We start from the raw sequence: 21,881 nt of genomic DNA on the forward strand, positions 1-21,881 counted from the left end.
TGTAGGAGTACTTGTGGTTAACGTAACGTGGAGAGGGAAGAGCTACGTTGGGACGTTACTAGACTGTACCAAGCATGATTGGGATCCACCGCGATTTTGTGAGTCTCCTACCAGTGATATTGATGCCAAACCTACTAAAGGGCGAGGAAAAAGGGGAAGAGGGTCTTCAAATTCATCTGGTGAAGTACAATATTCGGACACAAGAACAATTCAAAGTAAACTTCGAAATGGCAAAGGTCGCAGGAGTGCAGTTATTACTAATCCTTCTAGATTCACTGTGCCTAATAATCCAGTGAAGAGTGTTGGTGGTGCAGCTGGGAGCAGTAAAAAGAAAGGAAGATCTTCAGATACAGAAACCATTTCATCGCCAAATGAAGCCAAGTATGTCAAGAAAAACCGATCTCAGATGCGAAGCAATTCATTATTTAGTACCACGTTAAATCTTAATACTGAGATATCTCAACCAAGTTCTCCGGAATTTATTGAGTGTCCTGAACCCAATTGTAACAAGAAGTACAAGCATATCAATGGGCTAAGATACCACCAGTCACATGCCCATAACAGTTCAGATTCAGGTAAATTAGACGAAGAGGGTAGAGAGGAAACTAAAGATGTTACGAACAGTTCTGACAACAATGAAAGTTTGCAAGAACCTTCAAGTGTACCACCTAGTCCATCTCCTTCTTTACGAAGTTCTGCTTCGCCTAGTCCTCTTTGTACAAAGGGTGAAAAACAGGGTGAATCTTCTTTAGCTTCTTCTGGTTTGCAAAATGAAGACTTATCCTCATTTAAACCTCTTGTTTCAGGTTTAGAATTAAGTGAACCTCTTGAAGCTTGCAAGAGTAGTCCCATTATTAAGTTTGCTTCTGCTTCCAGTTCGTCAAGTTCCTCAACTGAAAAAACAGATTTAGTGCCTTCAGAGTCAGTTGAGCAGTCACACCTTTCAACAAAATCTACAATATCATATATACCAGTCACATTCAGCCAATCTGTGGAACCAGAGATTCAAAATACTGTTTCGTATTCTATTTCAAAGACTTTGTCTCAGGTATTTGGCAATATTTCTGTATCTAATGATAGACTTAGTACATTAATTACTACAGCAAACACAACAATTCCTTCTGTAACCGTTAGCATTCCAACTTCTCAATTCTTATCATTGGGACAAGGTCAAAGTCAGTCGAATTTATTAGCAACAACAAAAGCAGTAATAACCCCGAATTTATCAGTATCATTATCCACTGTCCAGCAGATGTCGCCAACAAATAATTTAAACACAGTAACATCTTTATCCTCATCTGGAGTTTCAGCATCTTTGACATCAGAAAAGAACAAGTCAAAACAGGAAAAATTAGAAAAGTCGAAGTTGAAGTCTTCGACCATTAGGCCAATTGTACCAGCCCCTATTGGTCAAATAATAACCACAGCAACGAGTACACCCATTACTCATCCAACATATGGGCATAATGGACACTCGATGGTAACGTCATCTTTAAAGCCAATTCAACCAAAACCTACCATTCTTGGTGAACCAACAACAATAAACCCTGTTTTGGAAGGTTTGAAGAAAGAAAAAAATAGACATAAGAGAAAAAGCAAAGAAAAGGAAAAAGATAAAAAAGTAACTTCAGTTGGTAACTCTGACAAGAAACCTCTCGATAGTGCAAAACCTTCTTTAGTTCATTCCTTCCCAATTGAACACCTACAAAATATGAATTTAAACTCTATCAGTAGAGTTAGTAAAGAACACCAAGAATTACTAACGACAAATACAGGGGTCAAGGTTCCCTGCGAACTTCATCTAGAAATAAACACCATAGATTCCAGTAATATTAGCGAGAATGTTCAAAGTCCAGCATATTCTGACATTTCTGATGATAATGAAACAGCCCCTGTCTTGGAATCGGAGGTGCAAGTTGCCAAGTCTAAAGAGGAAAAATCCACAGATCCTGAAAATCAGGCTACACCAACAAATTTAAGTCCTTATGGTATGTTTTCTTACTATAGTCCTCCCCCCTATCTAATTCCTGCTGCACCTCCATCAGTACCTGTATCATTACCTTGTCTTGAAAAACCTGATATTGCCAAAAACTTTGCAATTGACAAAAATAAGGAAAATAAGACGAGGTCAGAGAAAACTCTAAGTTCTAGTAAAGAAAAAGAAAGCAACTCTCATGAATATAGTGAACAGAAAAATGTTCGTGAAGAACACATAAAATCATCAAGTATATCAACAATGGATGACAGTTACGGCGCTGCAACATTGCAACACGCATATCCTTATTCATATAATTTTATTTCGGGTTACCCTTGTAGTGTGGATCCATCCTACCATATGCGTTTGTTAGCCACTGATTCACATTACAAACAACAGTGCGAACGATACATTAAAGACAAAGGAAGGCTTCTGCAAGACCACTCAGAAAGACACGAGTTTCATAACATTTCAAAAGATAATCAATGTATTGATGCAAAGAACAAGAACATTTCCACTGAGAAAATATCTCCAATTAATCCACTAGCGGGAGTAGACTGTGCTTCAGATCTGACTCTTAATAAAAAAGCATCTCTTAACGCTTCAGCACATCAGCACAAAGAACGAGGAAGGGATAATAAAAATTCTGGAGCCGTAAACACGAGGATAGAAACGTCACCCGCAGTTTTACCTTCTTTTAAGGAAAAGCAGATTGAAAATCATCAAATATTGAAAGAAAATATCGAACTAAAATCACAAATGGACAACAAACCGAAATTAAACCAGTTAGAAGCTGTAAGGTTATATAAACGCGAACTAGAAATCCAAAGATATAATATGTTACGTAATCACTATATGGATCAGCAGAAATCTGACTGTGAGTCACAAACATCTATTAACACACTGCAGCAAAATGAACATACTTTACATCCAGATTCACGATCGTCTTCCAGAAAGTTGAATCCATTAAATGAATCAAGCAAACTATCTTCTGTTACAAATTCTCCTAAAAATGACCTTCATAAGTTTATATCACGGTCGATATCCAACACTAGTCCTAAACCAGTCTCTAAAGACTCGCACAGCAAAGATAACAACAATTCCTCTTCATGTAGTAGTAGTAGTGTCGGAAATACAAAGAAAGACAGCATGAATTCTAATACAGGGAAACATCACGAAATACCTGAGATTAAAAATGAAAAGAAGAACAATCCAGAGGGACAAAAACCTACAATGGAAACTACTGGACCACCTCCGCCTCCAACTAATAGTTATGGCTATTTGCATCCCTCTTACCTTGAGCCTCCACACTTTGGACATATGCCTTTTGAGGGACATCCCATGTACAGAACTGGACTCAACCCTATATTAATGTCTTCTGGAGCACCGTATGGTAATCCACCGTACTTGCATCCCCAACTTCGTTATCATGTTTCTCCAGGACCTTGTGATATTCCACCTCACTCTCAAGCTTCACCAGCTACCATGGTACCTAAAGTAGCATCTAATGCACCAAAAGCTTTGGACCTGTTACATCAAGTATCTCAGCATTATTCTTCCCACAAAATTCACGAACTTCAAGACAGAGCTATGATTTCGCCAGGCCCCATTTCAACACCATCAAGTACTGTTACATCAGCGAGTTCCAGTAAACCATCTTCAGACACCACCATAACAACTTCCAAACAAGAAACTAGCTCGTCAGGGGACAGATCACATCTACCTCCTCCGCAACGCCACCTTCACACGCACCATCACACTCATGTAGGAGTGGGTTATCCACTTTATGACCCTTATGGTGGTAAGTATATATTAGTTACTTATCTTTAAAAAAGCCCATAAGAATGGTAACTGAATATAAAATTAGCAGGCAATCCTTTCCATATTTCAGATTATCAATCAAGCATGATTTATGTTAGTCAGGATTTCCTGATTCAGGATGCATGAGAAAGAACGTCTGTAAAAATTAGTTTTGTTTTCTGTTTAGAAGACTTGTGTATACTGTCTTGATACGACAAGACACTACCGAACAGTAAGAAACAAAGGAATTTATATAAAATTTTGTAATTTTTAGGCTCCTGATATATTTTTATGTCTGGAAGCGTTACTTTCGTTAAGGCTTCTGGAATACTTGATATTACTGGAATTTATCCACACACATAAAAACGTTCATAGCCATACGATAAAATATCTTGTAAATTTATGACATGTTGTTACCACGTAAAGTAAAACAGATTAAATCCAAAATATGTTTCATTATAAACATTGTCCAAAACGTATTTTTATGATGTATAAAACACGTAATGAAACTTAAGAGAGTTGTGATATCAATTGTTGATAACTTCCGATAAAAAAATAAGTGAATTGTATAGGTCGGAATCAAACATTAACTAATAAATCAGTTAAAGTATAATAATTAGAATGCATTTACTTATCATTTGGATACACTTATTATCAACGATAATTTCGGCCGTAAAATTCATATACATTATCGTAATTACGTAGCTGTGCAAATTGACTACTTTTTTGAGCGTCATATTACATATCCAGCTCTGATTGGTGAAAGTCTACAAATAACAATGTACTCTCATTCCGTAATGGGTTTTCTTTTTCAAGCTCTTGTAGTGATACACTTTAAAAGTTTTACCTTAAAGTTATTGCAAATTATGTGAAAGAGACTGCACTCCTTTTTATTTTTGAAAATGCACACAACTTTGCTAAAAATGAACAAAATCTCTGTTGAGAATCAGTAGCTATCATTCTCGAAGAAAACTGTTTAAGGCAGGGTCATTGGTTCGGACGTGAGGAGATATAGCAGTTTACTCGAGAAACTTGGCAGAAACAGTAGTGCGATTGCGTCGCTTCTTTGTGCAAAGTAGCACAGTTCACAGTAGAGATGTGGTCAAGATCTCTACTATTTGACTTCAGTATATCAAGCTTAGTAATAATGTTTAATTTTGTTTCTATGGAAATCTAGACGTAAGAAATATCCTAAAAATATTACGATTATGAAAAACGTCTCTAAGACATAAGCGCTTCTAACCCTAGTATAAACCCGAAGTTAAATGATGTGAACGATTAAAGAACAGGAAACGTAAACGGCAGTAATAACTTTATTTTCAGCATTGTAGATGGATAATTGATTCCTGTATAATTTATAATTTGTTTTTATGTGAAACGAGTCAAAATGCTGAACATTTTATTTACAATCTTTTATTTGTAGAATTTTGTTGTGATATGAGTTTTGTTCAAACTTAACTATTTACAATAACTACTGTAGTAATGATATACGGGTTCTTTCATGAAATATTTTAATTTTTTGATATATAGGAAAGTTTAATATAAGTTCGGTTTGGATCTATCAACTCATTTAGGATGGCATGTGAAGAAGGCCTGTACATCGACTTTCTGAGCCTCTTTATAATTGCTTCTATAGATGCATTTCTTAACAATAAGACAATAGCCCTACGTGTGTACTTTACAATCCAAACTGAAGTATCGTGCTTGCGTTATTTTTATTATTCTCTCTGAAAATTTTCGTTTAATAATTTGAATAAATCTAAATATAGTGAAGAAATTTTAAAACCACGTTAAGTATAAGTAGCACGTGAACATAAACGTTCGACTAGATTGTTAATTTATTTTTGACCTAATCCTTATGACATGATTAGGTGAGAAGCTTGTTCAAAATAAAAAAGTTAATTCCGCTTTATTCATCGTGGCCAGACGTGGTCTGGTGTTTAGCCTGCCGGAATATAACCCCAAGAGTCATGACTCGCGGCTCGATGTTCCAAAATTTCTTTCCAATTTTAAGTGTCGTAAGTGCCTTTTAAGAGTGACTTTCAAATCCCACTATGTGATTAAAGTAACCCGAGAGTTGGCGGCGGAAGTTAGTTCTCTCTGAGCCCAGCATAGCATGGTGGATATTAGGGCGATGAGGGTATGGGTTTCGAATCTCTGTCACCGAGCTCATTCGCCCTTTCAGCCTTGGGGTGTTGTGACGTGACGGTCAAGCTCATTATTCATTGGTAAAATAGCAACCTAAAAGTTGTTGGTGGTTAATACTGACTAGTTGGTTACCTTTCCTAGTCCATCGCTGCCAAACTCAAAAAGCCCTCGTTTAGTTTTATATAATATTCAACACAAACCAAACCAGATCTACCTTTTCGTCACTTCAAAATTATGAATGACTAGCGCAAATTTCAAATAAACAACCAATTGTTAGCATTTTCCTGGAAGAGGTCAAACTACGTCTGACCTTCCCGGATGTGTAAGATCTAAAGTCCGATCCCGACAAGAGAGAGATTCATACTTGAGCTTCGGCGGCGTGTCACTTACAAGCAATGTTTTGAAAACAGGTTTAATATTTAACAGTGTTTTCGAGAGTATTTATTTTGGGTATCAATATCTTTGGACTGATCGTTTTAATTTACCGTTTTCATAAAATTATCAGTCCGATATTGAATAACGGAAAAATAACATTTTTTTCTTGTTAAATTTAGTGTTAACTTGTAAAGAATTTTTATTACACAAAACTGATTTCGAGCCTTTGTACGAATGTTTATGAAGTATATATATTTTAGAAGAACAAAAACCGATACGTTAATGATTATGTTGTTCAAAAAGTTTTACGTTTTTGTTATTGTTCTTAATATTGTTGTTAACTGGATACTTAGACCAGTATGTTTAGAAATGAGTTACATATATTGATTGCAACAATTGTGTTTTTTATTAATGTAATGCTATAGTTTAAGGTAATTCGTAAACAAATTTTGTAAACTTTTGTCATTTTCCTGCTAATAATTCAATAAATCAAAATATTTTAGTCTCACCCAGTCCTAACTGCACCATGTGTTTTCACATAAAAGTGATGATTTTAAGAAAACATCAAAAGTTAAAAGTTATTTCTTGTTACCAATTATTTACAACATCAAAACAGTCATTTTTTTTTAGACTTGCACAATGGGTTGGCATTCGAACGGATATTTAGGAGTGATTAGCAGTAGTAAAGCTCATGGGTTGGGGTGAGATTTACGATATACTAAGCTTTAGTTATAATGCCTGTTATTGGAATGAATCTCAACTTCTCTCAAACACTGTGTTGCTGTTTAGATCCTGTATATAAGGGTATGTTTTTGTAGTGAGTAAACATTACTTGTGTAATTATTTTTTAGTATATTACTTCACATTTCAAAATTAAAGTTCTGAATATCAGTGATCAGCAGTATCTTTTAACTTTTATTTTAAGAAAATGTATTAAGTTTTTTGTTTCTTTTTTCCTTCTTGAAACGTTAAGCTTTCTTAACACATAATGATCATGCTTGTTTGATATTTTTGCAGCATTGATTGCATCACAGCATGCAGCGGCTAGCAGTGTACATGCTTTTTCTTCGTCTAAATGAAACCTTGTTTTGGGATACAGAACTGTTGTTCAGCATAAGTGAACAGATGTGTTGGTTATGAGGAACGTTTCTCGAAACACTTAACTTCCTCTCTGTATAAAAGACTTTTGTGTGAACTTAGAAGAAAACCAGTAAAAAAGTGGGTAATTCCATCGCTTTTCAACATGATTTTAGATGACGTTGAGAACTGAATAGTGTTTACTAATCCCTGGTGGTTACAGGAAGCTGTCGACATTCTGGTACCTCATACTCGGGAAAATTGCCTTCATGTGTAGCTCAATGTAGACTGCTTCAAGGTTCAGAACTTAGAGTATTTCCTGCTGCACACTCGCATCATTACTTTATTAGCCTGAGAAAACAAAAATGGTTACAAGTTGCATTCAAATTTAGTAGTGTACCATATTTAATTACATTTAAAACTGTAAAGTCGACGAGTGACGAGACGAGAGTATTTTCGTGACCAACAAAGTAGTAGTTGTTTTTCATACTTGAGATTGTTGTTCATGGACGTATAAAGACATAAAAATAACTTTAGAAGAAAGAATAATGTGTCTGCTGTAAGATACGGTGTGCGCATCTATATCCATGCACACTTTCATTAGTATAGGCTTAAGTCTGGTGTTGTTTGTAAATAGTTACTGTTCTAGACAAAAGGTGCTAGGTACGTTGTTTATGATCAACAGCGTATGTCATGGTTGACCACCTTGATATCTTGGAACATAACCACATCTAGTTGTGAATGTACAATAGGTGTCATACATTATGTAAGTGCACGTAAAAGTGTTGTAAAAATATAAATATACATATATATATATATATATATATCTAACGATATCCTTTTATTTGGGTATATTATTGTGTCAGATACACTGCCAATGTTTGATTTAAAGAAGGCTTGAGTCATTTGTAAAGTTAATTTTGTGTATAAAAAGTAACGCACATCAAATCGTTTTTAATAAAGTATGGAAGCATTACTTATTTTTCAGTTCTTTTCTACACTTCTGCTGATCATAATTATCTATTAACGCACTTTATTTCAAGAAGATATAACGAAACTGAAATGTGATGAGTGATTTTCTTTAATTTTCTACACAAAATTACCGAAAATCCAAAAAAGAAAATGATTTGCTTCCTTGTGCCAAATGTTGTAAGATTTCACATTAATTTTTTTTCTTTTGTTAAAGCAAAACTTTAAAATGTTTTATGTGCCAAACTTTAAACATAATTTCATTTTAATGTTTTGGGGTTCCAGTTTTTATCCGTTAAAAGAAAACTGTGTTTCAGAATGAATAATTACACTTTTAAGGACAGTTATAAACATGAAAAATAAGTTTTAACAGACATTATTGGTAGTTTTAATAATTCAAATTAAATTTTACACGCTTCAGTTTGGCTCTGCAAATAAAAAAAGTACTGTATTTTCAAGTAAGATGATGGTAAAAACAAAGAAAATTATTTCAATTTTCCTTAGGGAAAAAAAAGCAACTTCATATTGTTTAAATGTATTTTGTAAACTTTTTCATGGTATCATTTTTTACTTTAGCCTACTTTGTTAGTTTCAGTACTAATCTGGATATTATATTCATGTTATTAAAACTTTTGTAGTTATTCATAAGTATACTTGTTTTATTTCATTTGCACGGTTTCCTGTTTATTAACGCGAAATTTATCCAGTTAAATGTGTGATACTAATAAGCAAACGGTTATTGTGGAAGTCTCAGAAAAGTTTAAATATAATAATAGCGTAGAGGGTATTTTGTTTGTTATTGTCTGCCTAAGAATATGATTATGTAAAAATTAATAATCTTCGATTTTTTTTTTCTTTCTATAGCACACACGTATTGAATTGTAAACTTATGTTTTATATAATATAGTTTGTCTTTACATCCACCTATCGGAGAATGTGATCACTGTATTTGACTGTGTTTGTGTGTACACAAAGTTTTTAATTTTTATTCGTATACTTTTCAGGTAAATGGTGTTAGAGCGTTTTCTATATGTTTTGATTGGCGTTTCACATTTAACGACTCTGCCAAGTCACCTTATTGTACAAACTAGTACTTTGTAAACATGTAATAATACTATATCATGTATATAATGTAGTTTTTAATCATTTATTCTTAAAAAAACTAATTTCTTTCTCGCTGGTGTTCAGATACTGTGTTTTTATGGAACATAAGTAAAAAGCTTTTAGCACCAAATGAATGATTTTCTGATTTATAAAGTATCTTACTCTTTACATCTTAGTACCTCAAACAAGTTGGTTAACATACGATAACTTAGTCATATGTAAACTAATATTTTTTGAAGATTCATAAATTATTTTTTTCAAAACAACATTAAAATGCTTGATAATTTATTTATTTACTTTTAAAGAAAAATATTACAATATTTATAGCCTTTGTGTGAACAAATTCAGTTTTTATTAACAGTGTACTTTTTAAACTTATCAATCATTGTGTTAACGAGGTTTCTTCATGAATATTTTTTATGTTTGGAAGAATATTTTAATGTGAAACAGGGACTGAACAATAAGAGAATTAATAGTATTAAAATATTAAAATTCAGTTCAGAAATTCCCTTGTAGCAAGTGCATGTCAATTTTCAAATACTAAAACGTTTCTTCGAATGAAATTTACGATGTACAATTATAACATAATTCAATTTTTACTAATATTGCTATCATAAAAAATTCACTTTTGAGAAGGTTAAAAAGTTAGGCAACTCTTTGAAAACACGTAATTACTTTAACTAAATGAATTATACGTAATATTTTTAACGTGAGCCTGACCTTCATGAAATAAAATATAACGCATTTGGTCATTAGACTATTAGTAAAAATATTCTGTAAAATTGTAAATAACAAATTATCTTAAGTGTTGAAAGATACAGTGATCTTGCAGAATTATAGCATTTACAAATGGTTAGGTCTGTATAACTATCATCTTGTAAACGCTGACTAAGAATGTTGACATGCAAATAAATTCATTTGAGTTTGGGTTATTTCTAATTGTCATACTCAATTCAACTACTGTTTGCATTAAATCAAAATTAATTTTGTCTTCTATATTAATTATGCCCAAACATTCTCAGGATTTTATATGTTCATTGGGTATAAATTACAAAACGTATTAGTGCGGTTCTTGAAAAACATGCACAGAGTAACAAAAGATAAAATCCGTTATGACGAGAAAACTCACTTGTAGAGAAAATTATATAAGTAAAAACGGCTGGTATGTGTAGAGAAAGAACCTAACGATGACAGAAGAAGGTCGAAACATTGTTTGCTCCTCTACATAGTGTCTTGTATACTCATACCAGCTGTTTTTACTTATATGACAAAATATAAAAGTTTTCATTATTGGATTGCTCCTTCCCTTTACAGGCCCGGCATAGCCAGGTGGTTAAGGCACTCGCCTCATAATCCGAGGGTCGCGAGATCGAATCGCCATTGTACCAAACATGCTCGCCCTTTCAGCCGTGGGGGCGTTATAATGTGTTGGCGGTGGGTGGTGATGACTAGCTGCCTTCCCTCCAGTCTTACACTGCAAAATTAGGGACGGCTAGCGCAGATAGCCCTCGTGTAGCCTTGCGCGAAATTCTAACCTTCCCTTTACTTAGATAACAAATCAATATTTGAAAAGCTAACAAACGTGTCTGCATATTTTTCAGATTGTCTATCAGTTTAGCTAGAATCTTCCCTTGTTACTTCATAATATAATGTTTGTATATATACGCGAATAAAAGTGCAACCAATTATAATACCTTCATTTTAATTCCGTAGTTAACACAAGTCAGTATATATTGTAAACGGTTACTTACTTTAATATTTCAAAGATTATGACCTATAATGTACAACTTTTTTTCCAAAATATTTACATAAACCATCTATGGTGCCACATTTTTGTAAGCTATTGTCATGTTCACATTGAAAGTGTTACATGAAGTTATTTTCGCCAACTCTTTAAATTTAAAAATTTAATAATCTGATGGCGCAGGTGATTATCATTCCAATTATCTTAATACACGCGAAAGAGGAAAATCCATAAAGTTTGGCCATTTTATTCGCTACATTAGATAAGCACATCTTTGACTCTTTCATATTGAAACAGCTCAGACTACCAAAGTATACTCCCTAGTGTTTCAGCAGTAAGTTTAAGGGCTTATAACAGCTAAGTCCGGAGTTCGATTCCCTGTGTTGGACAGAACGCAGATAGCGCGTTGTGAAGTCTTGCGCTCAAGATAAACGAGGGTGCGCCACCTGAATGGTAAGTGTTGATTCCTATCAGGGACGATTTCACGTATATGGTCCTCTATACTGTCGAGCTTGCTTTCTATATTTCTTACGATAATCTCAAAACTGCGTATCGTTTTGTTGTAAAATTAATTACTGTCGCCTGTTTTACGTTCCGTACAACTAATCCATTTGTAATTTCACGGTGCACTCGCTCTACTACACTTGTTTTACAATCACTATTTGTTTTTCTAGCATTAATTCTATAATGTATATTGCTTATAACGCCAAAATGTGGGTTTTAATATCCGCGGCCGGTAGAGCACATATAGTCCTTTGTTTAATTTTGTACCCAACAAACAAACAGAACATGTATGCTGAACATATTTAACTGCAAATACTATCATATTGCAAATTTACCCGAGGATCTTGAGACCTTACGCTAGAATTCAGTTTTGATCTCTGAGGCAAAACATTCTTCTCACAACAAATAGTATGAATAGTTGTTTTTATATTATAATACAGCAGACAATCACACACAAAATTATGTAGTTATGCATGTTTTCTTGTAACGCATATAGTTTTTAAATATTTACAAGCTACAAACATAAACAGTCTACTGTAGTAGTGTGCTCGGACATTTTATACTGACATAAACTCATTTAGCCTAAATTGTCATCATTGCCCTGTTCATTAAATATTCAACGTCTGTGTACAATGAGTCGTCTCTCAGTCTCACATCGTGCTTGATTTTGGTTTAAACACTAACTATCAGGATATAGTTAATATGTAATTATTACTGAATTTAGTGCTTTAATTCATTTATTAATGCATTTAGTTCTAGTGTCTTCAAAACTGGTTAATCATATGTAACTCTTGTAATTTAACGTATTACGAACATCCTTGATATCCGAACGAACAACCTTAAGTATGCGACAAAGGAGAATGCAGAGGCAAAAAAAGGCACTGGCACTGTTTGTTTGAATGTGGCGTAGGTGTTTCACAAAAATAAATAGCATAGACGTATTTTGGTGCAAGTTTTCAATTCCAATGCTGGAGTATTTCAACTGGCACAATTTGGCTCACCAAAATTACATAAACAGCGAAAGACTGACAAGTGTTGCACGTTTTTATGAAACTTTGCCCAATATCTTCTTCTTTGTTCTTTGGTAAATTATAGGTTCTCGTACTTTAAATGTTTGAGAAACACCCCTGATATTTACAAAAACATATAGCTAAGATATATACTTTATCTCCTTTTAATGTAAAATAGTTAAAAATAAAAGCAAAATCTGAAGTCTAAACATGAGTGAACAGCAAAAACTTGGTAATTTATTTACCTTAACGTTGAACTGAATGATGCACTTCTGTTTTAAAAGATCAGATTACTCTAATTTAGTAATGTAAAACTAGAGAGAAGGCATCTAGTCATCACCACCCACCGTCAACTCTTGGACTACTCTTTTAGCCAAAGAATAATGGGATTGATCGTCACATTATAATGCTCCTTCGGCTGAAAGAAGGAACATGTTTGGTGTGACGGGGATGCGAGTCCATGATCCTCGAATTATGAGTCGAGTGCCTTAATCACCCGGCCATGCTGGTCCCTTTTTTGTGTAACTAAGTACAAAGCTACACAATGGGCTATCTATGCTCTACCCACCACAGGTAAGGAAACCCGTATTCTAACGTAATAAGTCTGCGGACTTATTACGCAGTAGCTGTGCCACAGGAGAGAAATTACAAGTGATTCGTGGAAGTTTGGGCCCGACACAGGCAGGTGTCTAGAGCACTGAGGGTCGCGGGTTCGAATCCTGTCGCGCCAAACAAACTCGCCCTTTCAGCCGTGTGGGCATTATAATGTGACGGTTAGTCCAACCATTCGTTGGTAAAAGAGTAGCCCAAGAGTTGGAGGTGGGTGGTGATGACTAGCTGCCTTTTCTCTAGTCTTACTCTGCTAAATCACGGACAGATAGCCCTCGTGTAGATTTGCACGAAATTCAAAAAGAAACAGACAAATAATGTGGACGTTTACAACACGCAACAGGCCCGGCATGGCCAAGCGTGTTAAGGCGTGCGACTCGTAATCTGAGGGTCGCGGGTTCACATCCCCGTCGCGCCAAACATGCTCGCCCTTCAGCCGTGGGGACGTTATAATGTTACGGTCAATCCCACTATTCGTTGGTAAAAGAGTAACCCAAGAGTTGACGGTGGGTGGTGATGACTAGCTGCCTTCCCTCTAATCTTACACTGCTAAATTAAGAACGGCTAGCGCAGATAGCCCTCATGTATTTTTGCACGAAATAAAAAAAACAAATTATAGGTCTACTGCACTTATAAACAACTACTGAAATTATATATTATTTATTAGTTACTACGTAAAGTTTTTTTTAAGCAAAAACAGCTAAAAGAATGTTCACACAGCATATAAGGTCAATCTGCCTTCACTGGAATTTGCGAGGAAAGCTTTTCTAAGGGCTTTTCCTGAGCCCCAACCTTCCTGGCTGCGACCTGTGTTTGGCACTGACCTCTAAAATGTGAGATGTAATGTCCAAAAGTCGATAATGACGAATTTATTGTTGTATTTGTCCAACTGCCAAAGCGCAATGTTTATTTGTTTCTATTTTACACGAATTTATAATTTTTTCTGTTAATTAAGGTATGTAACACGTATGAAAAACACATAAGTAACAGCAAAATAAATGAGTCACTAAAGAACGTTTGTTTGTTTTGTTTTAAATTTCGCGCAAAGCTACTCGAGAGATATCTGCGCTAGTCGTCCCTAATTTAGCAATGTAAGATTAGAGGGAAGGCAGCTAGTCATCACCATCCACCGCAAACTCTTGGGCTACTCTTTACCAACGAATAGTAGGACTGACCGTCACATTATAACGCTTCCACGGCTGAAAAGGCTAGCATGTTTGGTGTGACAGGGATTCAATCCCGCGACTCTTGGATTACGAGTCGAGTGCCTTAACCACCTGGCCATGCCGGACCCTACTAAAGAAGGGTTTTGAAAGTTTGGCCTATGCAATATCCCCTTAGGAAAAAAAACAAGAACAAAAAACGTAACAACAAGCTGACATTACATTAAAAACAGTTTAGAGCCTTAAATATGTTTCTTATAAAAGAAAATGCAACTAAAATTCTAAATTTTAGCAACAAAATATTATATTCTCCTTGAAAAATAAGTGGAGCATTAATCCAAATAATGTTAATTCGGATGTATATTTTCAGTAAAAATCAGGTTTTAACAAATAATGAAAATGTTGTGCCAAAACAAAATAAACTTTAGACGGTAGTTATAATACAGCAAATAACACCAAATATGGTGAGTTATATGTTGGTGATTCCTTTTTAGGATTCAGATACAGAGATAGTGAATTCGTTTGAATTTTGCGCAAAGCTACACGAGGGTTATCTGTGCTAGTCATTCATAATTTAGCAGTGTATGATTGGCGGAAAGGCAGCTAATTATCACTATCTACCGCCAACTCTTGTACTACTATTTTATCAAAGAATAGTGGTTTTGACCGTACATTGTAGCACACCCACAGCTGAAAAGAAGAGCATGTTTGGTGGAACGGGAGATTCGAACTCGCGACCCTCAGATTTCAAGTCAAGATGTCTAACCAATTAGCCATGACAGGCCTATTTGTTATGCATGTTTATTTAAGAATGCCGTGAGGTAGTTTAGGAGAGAAAGAAAAAAAATTGGTGCTGTGACCAGTATTTGTTTGTGAAGATCAATACTAGTTTATTACATTCCTACTGTTCCTCAGTTTTGTTCTTTACTCTTTGTCTTGTGCTCTACTACCAGGTTGCTAGGTGTAAAGTATAGTTGTTTTAATATAGACTGAACTATTTTTGGAAGAAGGAAACTAGATATTATCTAAAGTACCAAGATAGTTGAGGCAGAGTCACTTGTTAGATCTCAATTGTTATAATATACACTTCAAGGGATGACTATTTTTCTACCAGTCAGTAACTAACCAACAGTAATAATTAGAATCTTTCTGAAATTTCTACCCTTGATGGGCCCAAGGACAGAGGTTATGGTGTTGAAACCACACCTTTGAGCCACTCAGCGAAGTAAGTCAACAAATATGAGCGTGTCACACCCACCACAAAGAGATGCAATGAGGCCCAGTGAAGAAACAGCTAAAAATGACCTGTTTGAATGGCAAAACGTCATCACCCAGCTTAGTGTACCGATCATTATTAGAGGCAAGGAAAATAAGGCTGATGGAATATTTTTTACTGTTTTGTGAAAACAATTTCCTTTAGATTTATTACATATCGCTATTTAATCACCCAGATGCAACAAAAATTGAAGTGTATTGTGGATGATAATGTCTTAAAGGTGGGAAGAAAGGATAAATCTAAGTCACTTCATCTCATTGCCATGTCTGATAGCGAGATGAAACAGATCATACTCTTAACCTTCTATGGGTTGACCAAAATCTAAAATATTTCAAGCACGTTGCAGTCTGAAATACTTGGGCTCTGAATCAAGCTATACAATATGTGCTCTTCAGTATCACCAGAGCTGCACTTGATTGTGTTGAAGCTAGGAACATATAAATCGGTGAAACACGGTATTCATAGTCTGAAGAGAAATATAAAAATGTAATATAACAGACTAAACCTAAAGTTTGATGTGGGAAAATAAAAGAATTCCTGTTCATCCATGCAGATGGCATGCAGCATACCCCGATCTGACTCTTACAGATCAGGATATTTTCACAGGCAAATTTCTAAATGATTTGTTGAATTAGCTGACTCCCCATTACATGAGCTTTAAAGATTTAGTACATATTAATTTACAAGCAGAAATCACAAATGAATTGTTAGTAAAGTCCAAGAAGTTGCTGTGGTGTAGCATATGGTTGAGGTCGATCGTCTTGAACACATTAGAGCCAATAGGTAGAAAAATATCATTTTGTGGTCCATGCCCTGACATCTACTGAAGGTAGTAAAACAACCATTAACCTATACTTTGCACACGATAGCTCAACTAGGTTTGGTTTGGTTTGTTTTGAATTTCACGCAAAGCTGCACGAGGGCTATCTGCGCTAGCAGTTCGTAATTTAGCAGTGTAAGACTAGAGGGAAAGCAGCTAGTCATCACCACCCACTGCCAACTCTTGGGCTACTCTTTTACCAACTAATAGTGGGATTGACCGTCACATTATAACGCCCCCACGGATGAAAGGGCGAAGATGTTTGGTGTGACGGAGATTCGAACCCGTAACCACCTGGCCATGCTGAGCCAACAGTTCAACTAGGAAGGTTGATGCTGTGTTCCAAATCTGTTATTTATTGTTTTAGTTTCAGTGAAGTCTTCGTCTTAATAAAGTTGTGTTCACATGATCTTAATTAGTTCTCGTAATTTGTTTAAGTGTAACGTAACTGTTTCAGTAATCGTTGTTTATGTGTAATTCTTAATAAAATATTTAGATATGATTTCGTCTGTGAAACAAATCTAATTTTTATTGTTCAGCTATCGCCGGAGCAAACTTACTTTCATACAAATCTCTAACCAAAATACCACGTATGTGATCTGTCCTCATTTTTACTTAACTTTATGTACGACAGCGGCTTTTCAGACTCACAAGCCAGGTGATTATTTTTATATTTCAGTAGATGTTTTACATGAAAGTTTTATAATCATGCCAAATCTCTATCACCCAATTAGGAACGTAAAGTGTTAGTATTAGCGGCAAATTAAGATATAATGCCAACAAAAACTTGTTTTGCATGACACATTTGTTTTACACAACGTTAACAGTAAAGTGTGATTTAGGTCAAAGAACATGCTTTCGGAACCACATTTTATTTATACGAGTTCAAAGCACGTTCGAATGGGATTATGTGTTTAAAAAACAACACTCACACACAAAAAAAGGACAGAAGTATCGTTAGCCTTACGATTAATATCACGTCCAGGTTTATAGAATAACTGAAAATTGTTTATTGATAAATTTTGGTGATATTTATTTCAAAATTGTTTTACAATAGCACTCTATACATGAATCTGTTAGTTAGCGTTATCATATACTTTCTGCTGTCATTAGGTAACGCTTTAGATGGTTGTCCTGTTACTCGTTGAATAGAAACGATAACAAAAAATGAAACGTAATTAGAGAAAGGATTACAAACTAGTTTATTTTAATACGATGTTGAAAAGGTTGACTAAATCAGAAAAATATTATAGCACGATAATATTTAAGTAGCTTATTTACCAAAATATGTGAATAAAAATAATTATTATTATATGCGTAGCTGATAAACTGAAGATTATAATGCAATTTTGTTCTTATAAACTTGAATGACGTAATAAAAATAAGGCGGTTTTACGTTTTTCTTGAAATAATTGATAAGCCATTCACTAAGAAGTCAGTCTAGTGATTAGATAAGAGCAGTGCATATAAATTAGGAATTTAAAAGAGTAATCTATTCGCAAAGGAACTGGAAATGAGCTTCGATTTTAAAATAGTTTGGTTTGTCGTCTTCAGGGGAAAGCACTTGTCGTTTATATATACTTGTCTCTATGTAATTAGAAATTACTGTGTTACATACAGTTTCGGCGCATAGAAAACAAAAAAGGAAGATAGTTACAAACTCTATTAATAAAAAAGTTTGAATAACCTTAAAACTAGTTCATTAAAAAAAAAGACATGATTACTTTCATGACAAAAAATCGCCATTCTATAATTTAGTTCCATCGCTTACTAATACGGACGCTTCAATCTACAAATACTTTCTAAAATGTTGTTAAAAAAGTCAAGAAATGGATTAATATCATGAACTTAAACTGTTTATAGAGTTGCAACAAGAATAACCTGATTAACGTTTATAATCTAAAGAGTTCCGTGTCATGTAATATTTCTTTAGGATTGGTTTGTTTCGAATTTCGCACAAAGCTACTCGAGGGCTATCTGCACTAGCTATCCCTAACTTATAATATAAGACTAGAGAGAATGCAGCTAGTCATCACCACCCACCGCCAGTTCTTGGACTACTCTTTTTACCAACGAATAGTGGGATAGACCGTTACATTATAACGCCCCCACGGCTGAAAGGACGAAGATGTTTGGTGTGACGGGGATTCGAGCCAGCGACCATATGAGTTGAGTGCCTTAGCCATCTGATCGTGTCGGGTCGTTTCATTAGGAGATTTATGTAACAATGGCTTGAATAAGCGTAACTATGTGAAACATTATCGTGAAAAATATGTCATCGTGAATTCTGTAGGTAGCACTTTTTAAACAGAAATACGTCATAGCATTTAAGATAAAAAGTATTATAAAACGTGGAAGTACATTTCTTTTCATCTTTTTAATTGATTCACAAAATCTCACTGAACAATTTGATATGGGAGAATTTATGAAATATCATAAAAATGCTGTGTACAAATATTTAAGGGAGAGTGCTTTATCAACTTTTGCAACTGAACTTATAACGTTAAAACAAAGGATTTATTCTCTAGTTACATTCTTAGAGCCTGTGTTAGTTTCGTGAGAAATCCTGAAATAATTTCGCGAGAAATAATAAATATGAAAATTAAGACATTTAGAAAGTTATTATGTTCAATATTTCTAACAAAACAAAGATGTAAGTTGGCCCTGCATGGCCAGGTGTTAAAGCACTCGATTTGTAATCTGAGGATCGCAGATTCGAATTCCCGTGATACCAAACATCTTCGCTTTTACAGCTGTGGGGGCAGTATAATGGACGATCAGTCCCACTATTCATTGGTAGAATAGTAGCCCAAGAATGTGCGGTGGATATTGATAACTAGCTGCCTTCTCTCTAGTCTTACACTGCTAAATTAGGGACGGCTAACGCAGATAGCCCTCGTGTAGCTTTGCTCGAAATTCAAAACCAATAATATATTCTCGTATCCCAGTCTTGGTACTGAACGAAAGGCCTCGTAGGTACTGGATATGGCAGACACAGTGTGGTTGACATATTATAACATGTTTTATTCACTCATGTGTTATTTTATAATACTTTCTTACATGAGTAGCATAATCAATGAAGTGATGCTTCATCCTCCGGTTGTGGCTCAAATGAAGCGTCGCTTGTTACCTCGTGCTGCTCTTCAACTTGATCAATATCATTTTCTCTTTATGATCCGCTATATGTTTTGTTTTATCACATTAGCTGTGCTATCACGTCCCAATCATTGGATAATGGATCTACGTCACTTGTTTTTATTTGAACTTTCATCTTTGGAACGAGGTGTGTAATTACAGTGTTACTTAGTATATACTTGACTACACAGTAAACGATGGACTCATCACAGTGGCACAGCGGTATGTCTGCGGACTTATACTGCTAGAAACCAGGTTTCGATACTGGTGGTGGGCAGAGCACGGGTAGCCCATTGAATTGATTTGTGCTCAACTTCAAACAAACCAAACAAGTAAACGATAGCAAATTAGGTTTCTTGGTGGCTTATACAGTTTTTCAAAGTGCTTCTTGATTGTTCTCGTAATTTCGAGAACATTCGTAATTTTTCTAGTAATGAAAATCTATAATTTGCATGAGAAAGGTTGAATCAGTGGTCTGAAACAGGAGAAAGCACATATGCACTCCAGAAAGTACAAGTAAAAACAGAATCAAAACAATTGGTGTTGGAAGGATACGACGTTGTGTTTACAAGGAGTTAAAATAGTGAGTGAGTTACAGTGTATCATAGACGTTTCTGTGCTATGTAATATGAATTTGAAGTGTAGTAAGGTGCAAGTACATCCAACGTGGTGTACTTAGTATTAAAGTTAAACAAAACATATAATGTAAACTAGGTGAAGGCGTTTTATTTTAATGTCACGTTTACTTTAAAATCTGTTTACATGTATGAGATTTTGTACAATATGTATGACAATAAGAAACAACTTGTAAGATCTTGAGATAATATTATCAAAGGATGCAAGGGTATACCTTTTATAGGATTATTTGTTTGTCTAAGTTACAAATTTACGAGTGTGGTTAATTTGAAACTCGCTAGTGTCACCCACACCATGTACTGCATGTGGTATAAATAAGCAAAAGAAAAAAAGAAATCAAAACACATCAAACCAAATATGCTCGCCCTTTTAGTTGTGGGGGCGTTATAATGTGATGGTCAATTCCACCAGTCGTTGGTAAAATAGTAGCCCAATAGTTGGCGGTGGGTGGTGATGACTAGCTGACTTTCCTCCAATCTTTCACTGCTAAATTATGGATGACTAGCGCAGATAGCCCTCGTGTAGCTTTGTGCGAAATTTAAAAAAAACAACACAATCAATACACATGGGATTGGAACGATGCATATTTGATAATTATTTTACTACAACAAATAATAATGAGACATAAACTTGATATTCATTTTCCAGGTAATGTTTTAGCAGTTTGATATAACAAGTACTCGACCTATAGTCAAAGAGTATAGAAAACACAAGTTATTTTTTAATTCATCTGATTGTCATTATGATTGGATTTTGTTGGTTTAACACCAAGTCATTGAGAAATTCAGTTATACCTATTTTCATAGCTTCTCAATGAAAAATTCCATGTTTATTGAATTTGAAAAACGAAAAAAGGAAAATCAAAAATAAACTACTGTATGGATAAAAAAAAAACGAGATTCATGAGAATATAGTCCTAGTTGGTCTTGTTAAAATACGTGAATATAATCATTTTTTCTCTAACTTATCTTGTACCTTTCTGACTAAATGAGCAGCTTGTATCCTTCCAAGATCCACATGACACAGTAACTTGTCAGCAGCTCCAGTCATCACATGACTCTTTTTACTCATTCTTGTTTAATGCGACTTAATGTACATTGTCTCCTGTCGAGACCAGATGCTTTTGTATGTGAGAAAGGGAAAGAGGGTATTTATATATGACACTAAGTAAGCCAATACTTTTCTCCTAAACCGTCATCATCACCCACAAATTTCACAACAACTTCTAATTACCAAAATGGCGTAATATATTTCTTTCCCCCTCGAAGTTGAAAAGATGTAAGTAGCAAAGGCCATTTATCAATGCCAGAAACAAACGTAGATTACGTTATCGCTTCCAGTATACGCCATACTTTTGCATTGTTTATTTTTAATTGAGCCTGTTCCAACAGTACACGAACGGTTTGTCGCAAATTCGTGCCCAACTGTAGTGATGATCGATATTTATGCTAAACTTTATATATAAAACAGATTTTTATTTTAATGAGGGAAGCATTACATATGCAAATAACTTTACTGATAGCGAACATTTTACAA

General features: G+C 34.8%; 1 protein-coding gene and 1 long non-coding RNA gene across 6 annotated transcripts in view; one reads left to right on the plus strand and one right to left on the minus strand.

Moving 5' to 3' along the window:
• The window catches only part of LOC143249517 (uncharacterized), a 140,894-nt gene extending 130,517 nt beyond the window's left edge, over window positions 1-10,377 (plus strand). For all 5 annotated transcript variants that reach the window (XM_076499503.1, XM_076499499.1, XM_076499500.1 and 2 more), the window contains exons 4-5: window positions 6-3,776; window positions 7,316-10,377. In XM_076499503.1, coding sequence (XP_076355618.1) covers window positions 6-3,776; window positions 7,316-7,377 — 3,833 coding nt within the window. In that variant the 3' untranslated portion in view covers window positions 7,378-10,377. The remainder of the gene's footprint in view (window positions 1-5; window positions 3,777-7,315) is intronic.
• A 6,062-nt stretch (window positions 10,378-16,439) lies between these two features.
• LOC143249519 (uncharacterized) lies at window positions 16,440-21,656 on the minus strand. Its single transcript, XR_013027813.1, has 2 exons — window positions 21,321-21,656; window positions 16,440-20,870 (listed from the first exon to the last, which is right to left on the minus strand). It is a non-coding gene; the product is annotated as an uncharacterized LOC143249519 (long non-coding RNA).
• Between the last annotated feature and the right edge of the window lie 225 nt (window positions 21,657-21,881).

This window comes from Tachypleus tridentatus, chromosome 4, assembly GCF_004210375.1.
Source record: "Tachypleus tridentatus isolate NWPU-2018 chromosome 4, ASM421037v1, whole genome shotgun sequence".
In the NCBI taxonomy this organism is placed as follows: Eukaryota; Metazoa; Arthropoda; class Merostomata; order Xiphosura; family Limulidae; genus Tachypleus; species Tachypleus tridentatus.